Below are 8,498 nucleotides of genomic sequence, written 5' to 3'. Positions count from 1 at the left end.
TGTGTGTGTGTGTGTGTGTGTGTGTGTGTGTGTGTGTGTGTGTGTGTGTGTGTGTGTGTGTGTGTGTGTGTGTAATTGTTTGTATACTAATTATTATGGACTTTTTTCTTTCCAGTTTCTTTCCAGTTTCCCTCCAAAATACTGATTTTTATTTTTTAATTTTTCAGTTCAAAGCTTTTTTGCTTGCATTTGTTTCTCATTTCACATTTAAAGTTTTTTTCACTCTTACACCCTTGCTTCAGCTTCCCTTCCTCATGTAGTTAATTTTTTAACTATGCACACAGGTATATAAGTATATGTAAATGTATTCATGCTCCCTATTTTCCACACTATTTGCCTTTAGTCATTATATCTATGTCTGTGTTACTGTTTGTCAGGTCTGGCTGCCATTATGAAGCGACTACTGACCAAATATGACAATCTGTTCGAAGTCTCTTTTCCATACTCCATGGGCTGGCATGGTAAGACAAAAAGTGGCATGGTCGGGGGGGAATTAAAAAGAAACAGTCATATTTTTATGATCGTTTAAGAGAGTGAAAGAAATATGAGAGACAGATGGCAGAAAACTTTCAAGATACTTTTAGTTTAAATAAATAGATGGATGTATCACATGTAGACTACTACAAAATATTGTAATATATCCATATAATAATATTTGGAAAATGACACAGATTGTATATCTTTTCTTCTGTGAACTGTCACAGTGGATTTTAAATCAGTCAATCAAGGTGTGCTTGAAGTGCAGACTCTCAGCTTTAAATCAAGGGGTTTACTAAACGTATTGCCTTAACTGTTCAGCAATTATAGCCATTTTTATACAATGCCTCATTTTCAAAATTAACTGAACAAACTAACAATTTTAAATATTAGGAGGTTTTCACTACTTTGCATTCAGTTACTGCCTGACATCTAGAACCCTCGGGCATCTCCAAATGATGCATTTTCTCCTTTGAGATGCTTTGCTAGGCCTTTACTGCAATCACTTGGCTTTTGCTTTGTCCATCTCTCGTTCTTTGGTTTCGCCTTTAGCAACCGAAGTGCATGCTCTATTGGTCGAGATCAGGTGAGTGACTTGGCCGTTGAAGGATGTCCAGTTCCTTTTCCTTGAGAACCTCTTTGTTCGCTTTTGCACTGTGCTTTGGGTCGTTATCAATTTATACTGTAAAGTTCCATCTAATCAATTTTGCATGATTTGACTGAATCTGAGTGATCAGCTAGTGCAGTTATTATAGAATAATCTATAAAAATGTGTGTTTTCAAGTGTTTTCATAGTCAGTATTTAAATGATTTCTCATACCACACCAAATTGGCACCAATGAGAAGTCATATGGAAGGAGGATGATTAAAATTCTGTCACACCTTATGTTTTTGACAGCCCCGCAGATTTTTAATACTGAAAATCCACCCCACTTTGACCTCATATGCATTATATTTTCTGCAACACAAGATTAAAGATGCCACTTCTTGCCTTTTTCCTTACATCCTCTGGTTTTTCTTTGAGCTTTCAATTGCTTTTCTCCACCTCTTGTTATATTTAATTATTTGTGCCACCCTTTCTCCATTAAGTCAACGTTCACCCTTTGACATGCTTTTTAATAATGGCAGATCGGCATAATTAACATGCAGAGGACTTCTCATCCCCAGTCTTCCACCTATCTCCTTGATCGGTCTTTTCTCCCCAACATAATTTTGCAAAGGCACTTCATCATACACAACACAAAATGAACATATGAATATTGATCAGCTCGTCCAATGTCACTGGAAAGATATATGTTCGTTAAGGTGCAACACACGTTTTCTGATGTTTAGATAGCTCTTGCTGCAATTGCATCATCTCTGCCGTAATAAATTGGTTGATAAAGTCTCAGCTTTGACATCAGCCACTTACTGTGTTACCACTTTAGTGTGCACTCAGACACATTGAAATATTTACATTTTTAAAATTTCTACAAAAGATACAACCTTTTTGTCTCTTATGTAAAACAGGAGATCTTAGGCTACGTTCACACTGCAGGTCTTAATGCTCAATTCCGATTTTTTGATCAAATCCATTTTTTTTTGTCTGCTCATTCACACTACAAATAAATTGTGACAGCAAACGCGCTCTAGTGTGAACCCTCAAAGCGGCCCGCATGCGCAAAAGAAGACGTCACACACAACGCGCTCTGTTTAGACCCAGACCAAACAGTATTATTTGACTGTTTCAGACTTTACGTTTCCCAATTTTGCCTTAAGTTATAAAGTTATTTTGTTATTTACATATGGCGTAATAATGATCCTTATTGCTGTTTTAGAGAGGAGCCATGCTTCAAAGGATGCAGATTTCTGTCAGAATCTGCAGATTATACAGTACAAATAAAATGTTCCTCTACACCGGATGGCCAGGAAGCGTTAACGATGTCTTTTCGGGCGCTGATAATTGGTGTCTGTTTTGTGTCAGTGACGTAAAAGACGGATTTAATGCGACATGACTGTTCAAACAGCAGACGCTTTCTAAAACATCAGATATGTATCGGATTCAGGACCACATATGAAAGTGATCCAGATCGGATTTGAAAATGTCGGATTTGTGCTGTTCACACTGTCATACCATAATTGGATATGGGTCGCATAGGGTCAAAAAAGTCAGATTTGATGCGTTTTTCGCCTGCAGTGTGAACGTAGCCTTACAGATAAAGAGGACTCACACACGGTGTAATTTATACTCCTTCAGTCTTAAATTTCTTTTTTTAATAAAGGCATACTGACTGAATGTTATCATATACAACATTTAGTTTTGATTTGAGATTCTACTTAAACATATTTGATTGTTTTCTAATTGCCTTTTTGGCCAGGTAGGGTAGGAATAAGATGTAATCACCTCAGAATCCTAGTTTCCTTGCAATCAGTGTTTCAATATTTACTCTTTTTTAGCTCTGTTTTGGTTCCCTTTGGAGAAATATCAGCATGCTTTACTGTTAACTTTGTCTGTTTACCATTTTATGCAGGGATGAAAGTGTTGAGACGCACCTCTTAATCATGCTTTATTCTGTTTCTTGCCATGGGTGTATAAAGTCATGCTCAGCCTCCCAGACTGTCTTTACAAACAATTATGAAAGAATGGTTTGTTCTTAAGAGGTCACTGAGCACGGTACTGCAATAGGATGCCACCACTGCAGCAAGTCGTTACTGCAGCAAGTCGTTCTGTGTAATTCCATTCCTTATATATATTCATTGATTTGACCAAATTCCACCAAAATAAGGCGTGGCGACCTCCATGTTACCCACCATGTTATTCTCAACCATTTGGTGGCTAAAATTGTACTCATTTAAATTGACTGTTGAATACTTTTTTTTTCTACTTTGAATACAAAAAATCAGACTGAACTGAAATGTTTTATTTTAACTATTTTTTTAACCATTGGTTGCACACAGAGATATTTCACAAATGACCATACTGTTACCGCATTTTTTGATATCCTCCTTGTGAAATCCAAACGACATCGAGTTTCATTCCCTTGCTTGTTTGAAACTCCCACTGTCGCCATATTTTCCCTATAGTACTATATAAAAACACATGCTAGGCAGAAAGTGTTCCAGTTGGGAAGGGGAATTAATGATGCATTCGCAGTGTGTGGGAGAAAACGCCCCCACAGTGAATTACACGCAGACTGGCTTAATTTTATTATTATTAATAGGCAGTTTATACTCAGTGGTTACAATATAGCCTTTTGAACCATCGTACGTGGAAAAACTTGCGATAAATAGAGTATATTTGATATATCGCCCACCCCTACACCAAAATGGACCACCTCCATACACCCCCTGCCACCTGCTCCTGGATCAAAGATTTCCTCAAAAACCAGCCTCAATCAATCCGACTCAACCCCCACCCCTCATCCCCACTGTCACTCAGCACCAGATACCCTGTACACATATGACTGCACACCTACCCACCTAACCAACCTCATCGTCAAGTATGCCAAAGACACCACTGTGGTTGGGCTCATCTCTGACGGAGATAAGACAGCGGAAGTACAGAACTTCAGAAAATAACCCAAAGCTGAACACCCTTAAAAAAAAAAAAAAACTCGTAATGGACAGATAGGTCTACTCTCCTCTCATTATAATTGGAGAATGGGTGAAATCTGTCTCCACCTTCAGGTTTCTGGTCACCCACCAGTGGCTGCACTTCCTCTGTGTCCTGAGGAAGAATAACCTGGACCAGATGCTGCTGTCCTTCTACTGCTCCTCAGTAGAGATCGTGCTCTCCTACTGCCTGGGTGTTTTTACGCAGGGACTACAACTAAGAACAGGAAGGCTGCACAGAGGGTAATTAACACTGCCACCACAAAAATCATTGGCTGCCTTCCGCTACCCCTGGAGACCATTGCTGGATTCTCCTGTCTCATGAAAACCAGGGCCATCACAGGTGACCTCTTGCACCCCGCCCACCAACTGTTTGACCCGCTGCCCTCTGGTTGGTGCCTCAGGTCAATCAGGTCCCACACCTCCAGACTCACAAATAGGTTCTTCCCGTGGGCCATTCGGATTGTCAACAAACACTATCTTCCCACACCCTACCCCTTGCCCACCAGCATTGCCTCATCAATCTGAGCTATGGTCTAAGTAACCTTAACCACTCAGGCCACTCACATGCAGTCTCTTTTCAGACCAAGTCTTTTCTTTGCACTGCCTTCAAGCACTTTGCAACTATTTTGTTCTCCAATGTGTGCCTTTCTCTTATTTTTGTATATATCCCTCTTGATTGTGTATATTTCTCCTGTTTGCTATTTATTCCTACTGTCTACTATTTATATTTTATTCTGGCACAGTTGGTGTGAAGCACCTACAATTTTGTTGTACATGTACAATAACAAATAAAGGACTATTCTATTCTATTCTACTCTATTCTATGCTATGCTATTGTGAAGTGGACATGTTTAGGAACTGCAATAATTTAGTCAAGACCATGTACAGATACAGAGTAGGGTCGCTGAGTGCTGATAGCATTGTGCATAACAGCCACCAATGTTATGGTGTTACAACAATTGCAGAGTTGCAAACCTCCTTTGGCATTGACATTATGGCTAGACCTTCATGACATGGGTTTCCATGGCCAAGCAGCTGGATGAAAGCATTACATTATGGAGTGGTTTAATGCACTCCATCCACCATTGGACCCTTGAGCAATGAAAGTGTTCTCTTTGGATTAATTGTGCATCTAGGGCTGCAGTTTTAATCTTAATCATGATTTTGGCTTCTTACAATTAAATGACAATGATCGAGTGATGTTTAAATTGCCCACTCCACCAACAGAACATGAAGCAAAAGCAAATAAAGTGTCCTCTAAATATTCACTGCCTGAATATTTCCCTGAGTATACCAGCCAGTTTTTTTTTCTGTGCCATGCAGCTTGAAGTTTCCTGCACCAGTCTAGAAAAGTAACAATACATTAAAAAGAAAAAGATGTACAACAAAGTTCAAATGTCTGCCACAGCAGAAGTTTAAGAACTTTCCCTTGAAGTGGATCAACATCCATTATTTATAAGTGCTTTGGATTGAGCAAAAGTGATGTTAACCAAGAGCGAATCATATGTAAAGAGTTCACTGCAAAGTTACACAACTGCCTGGAAACACAAATGACAAAACTACAGTATAACTAATGCTTGAAGGCCCAGAAAAGCAAAGCAGCTGCTGCTAATATAAATTGTCCAGCATTAACAATCCATCCAAATCAAAAAGATCCACTGAAGATGTGAAAATAGTGTTGTGTTTACAGATCCAATGAACAAATTCTGTCAGTAAAATCAATGAATAGTCATGACAAATAATCATGATCTCAATATTGATCAAAAATAATCATGACAATCCTTGACTAAGCAACCCTTGTGTCAGCTATAACATTTGGCAGAGGAGGGATGCTATTTTGTTTTTTTTTTGGGTTTTTTTATGTTCTGGGTTGGGCTGTGCTCCTAAATTCCAGTGAAGGTAAATCTCTAAACTTTAGTTTACAATTTTAGACAATTCTGTGCTTCCAAATTTGGATGAAACATGGTTGAATGTCTTTGGTGAAAAAGAACTTTGCTGGCTTACAAAGAGCCCTGACCTTAACCACACAGAACACCTTTGGGATAAATTGGAACAGAGATTGTTGTTGGACGGTAGGATCTCGCTTGCAGTGACTGACCTCATCAGTTGTTTTCCTGGATGAATGGGCAAAGATTCCCATAAACATACTCTAAATTATTGTGTAATTCCTTCCCAAAAGAGTGGAAGCAGTCAAATCAATAGACTTAGAATGAGATATCATAAAAGCCCCTTTAGGTGTAGGAGGCCCATTACTTATTTATTTATTTTTTTCATCCATGTAATGTCTTTATAGCATTTTTTTGCTTAAAAAAAAAAAAAGGGAAAAGGAAAAAAAAATGCGTGAAGTCAGAAAAAGTATTTGAATTTACATTTCAGGTTGAACCGATCAAGTCATATCCTCTGAGGAAAGCTGAATTTGTTGTTGAGTTACAAGTCATTGCGAATTGAATACATGACAGTGGTTTGGCATGGAACTGAAGACACGTTTTGCCTTTGTGATGAAATAAATTTACATATTTATAAAATGCTGCAGGTGGCTCTTCTAAATGTTTTGCTGCTCTTTTGTATTTTCAGTTTAACAAATGTTTATTTGCCGTCATGTATTTCAATGCTGCGCCCATTTTTCTTGTACCTCCCCGTAATTTATAACTCATAAGGGAAATGAAAGAACAGCAAAGTGAAAAAGCAAATAAACTTGTGGGAACTGTAGAAAAATATCATTTTTGCAATTTATATTGGATATCAAATATCAGCCCAAAATAAGTTTTCTGAGGTGAAGAAGCAACTTGTACACAAAAGCAAGATTTCAAACTTTATCCAGAAAGTTCTCTGCTTCTTACGGAGGTGCTTCGTGAATGTACTGGCTTATAGTAACCTGTGCTTTAGAAAGTAAAGGAAATACATTACATACTGTGAGTCAAGCCACAGAAATGTCCTTGCATTGTGTTCAAGCTGGGGCAGAGGTTAGCACAGTGCAGTGATGCGATGAGGTGATGAATGGCAGAAAGGACTGTAGTGCTATCATGGCTGAGTGGACAGAGTGATCCTTGTATAAGCTAAAGGTTGTCGGTTCAATCCTTGCAGCACCTGTGCCCTGTGAGTTGTTTTACTGAAAGGAAATCTCACTGCTCACTGACTGTATGTAAGAAGGCAAAATCAATATTTTATTAATGATGACCAAAACTACTGTATTCCCATCAGTCTCATCTGGTCTTTGCATTCAGTAAGTAACCAAGTAACACATTAAGTTAATACTGAGACACAGTACCTGTCAGACATCAGTTTTCCTTTCTCAATACATGAAATTATAAAGTTAGCATTGTCCTTGTGAGCATATCAGTATGCTAAATTTATCATTTAGCTTAAAGGTCAACTCTACTGCTATTTGGTCTGTTGTAATTCCCCATTTTTTTAATTTTTGTTGTGACTTGTGTCTTCTTCCATTAGCATCCTCAGACCAGGGAAGGGTTTGATAGCAATCTGACTGGAAATAATAAACACAAGGTTAAAATGTATTATTTTGATTAGTCAAGAAAGAATTCAGAAATCTGTTATGTTCCAGAGAGCCAGTTTTTGGTCCATAAATATCTCTTGACAGATCAGTTTCAGAAAATGAAATCCTGTATTTTTAAGACCTACCACCTGAGTTGTCATGCTATCATTTTTTTCTAAAGGAGGTCACTAGGAACAAGGCAGCCCACATGAAAGATAGTTTTAAAAGGCGAGATGAAACACTCCCACCCAAACTGCAGTGTGGTGAAAAGGACAGAGGGCACCAGAGGACACAGTCATCGAATCACTTTCTTCTTTTTATTTTATTTGATATCAAATCTTTGAAGCACTCTAAAGTTGCCTATGGTGAAAGATCCCACAGATCTTGTGTTAAGTTTTGACTTTAATCTTCTAGTCTGTTTCATTTCTTAGAGTCCAAAAGACTCCGGTCAAGTTAAAGCAATGTGTTGAAGGTTGTAAGCAGGGACTCGGTAGCTGCACCTTTATTTTTTAGCAAACAGAATGACTTTGATACATTGGAGAGTTGTCTCAGTTTAACAATTAAGACACAGTATTTCAAAATTAGGCCTTTAAATATTAGAATATTAAGCTAATACATATTTTGTTCGGTTTTGTAGTGTGCACTTAGCCAAAAACCTATAGCCAGGTTTTTATTTATACATTCTGTACTTGCAGACAATTAGGGGATTAAATGCCTGCCTGTTTCCTGCTATGTTTTGTATCTCTTGAAAGATTTCAGAGAGTTATGAATGCTTTATCAACATGGTGCATTGTACTTTTTTCCACATGGCATTCACATCAGCATACTTTTAACTTTTGTTCTATGCAAAAATGCTTCAGTTTACACATATTTAAAATAGACAGCTCATTTCTATGGAAGCCCGTTTCCGCCACAAAAAAAAAAAAAAAGCTAG

At 38.0% G+C, this 8,498-nt stretch overlaps 1 protein-coding gene across 1 annotated transcript in view; it reads left to right on the top strand.

Annotated features, from left to right (window-relative positions):
* The window catches only part of galt (galactose-1-phosphate uridylyltransferase), a 42,971-nt gene that overhangs the window by 30,051 nt on the left and 4,422 nt on the right, over positions 1-8,498 (top strand). The window contains exon 9 of the mRNA XM_013909843.1: positions 378-461. Coding sequence (XP_013765297.1) covers positions 378-461 — 84 coding nt within the window. The remainder of the gene's footprint in view (positions 1-377; positions 462-8,498) is intronic.

This window comes from Pundamilia nyererei, unplaced genomic scaffold (assembly GCF_000239375.1).
Source record: "Pundamilia nyererei isolate P.nyererei 1_Seehausen unplaced genomic scaffold, PunNye1.0 scaffold00032, whole genome shotgun sequence".
Lineage (NCBI taxonomy): Eukaryota > Metazoa > Chordata > Actinopteri > Cichliformes > Cichlidae > Pundamilia > Pundamilia nyererei.
Note: the sequence above shows the minus strand (reverse complement) of the source record. Positions and strands in the feature narration are given on the sequence as shown.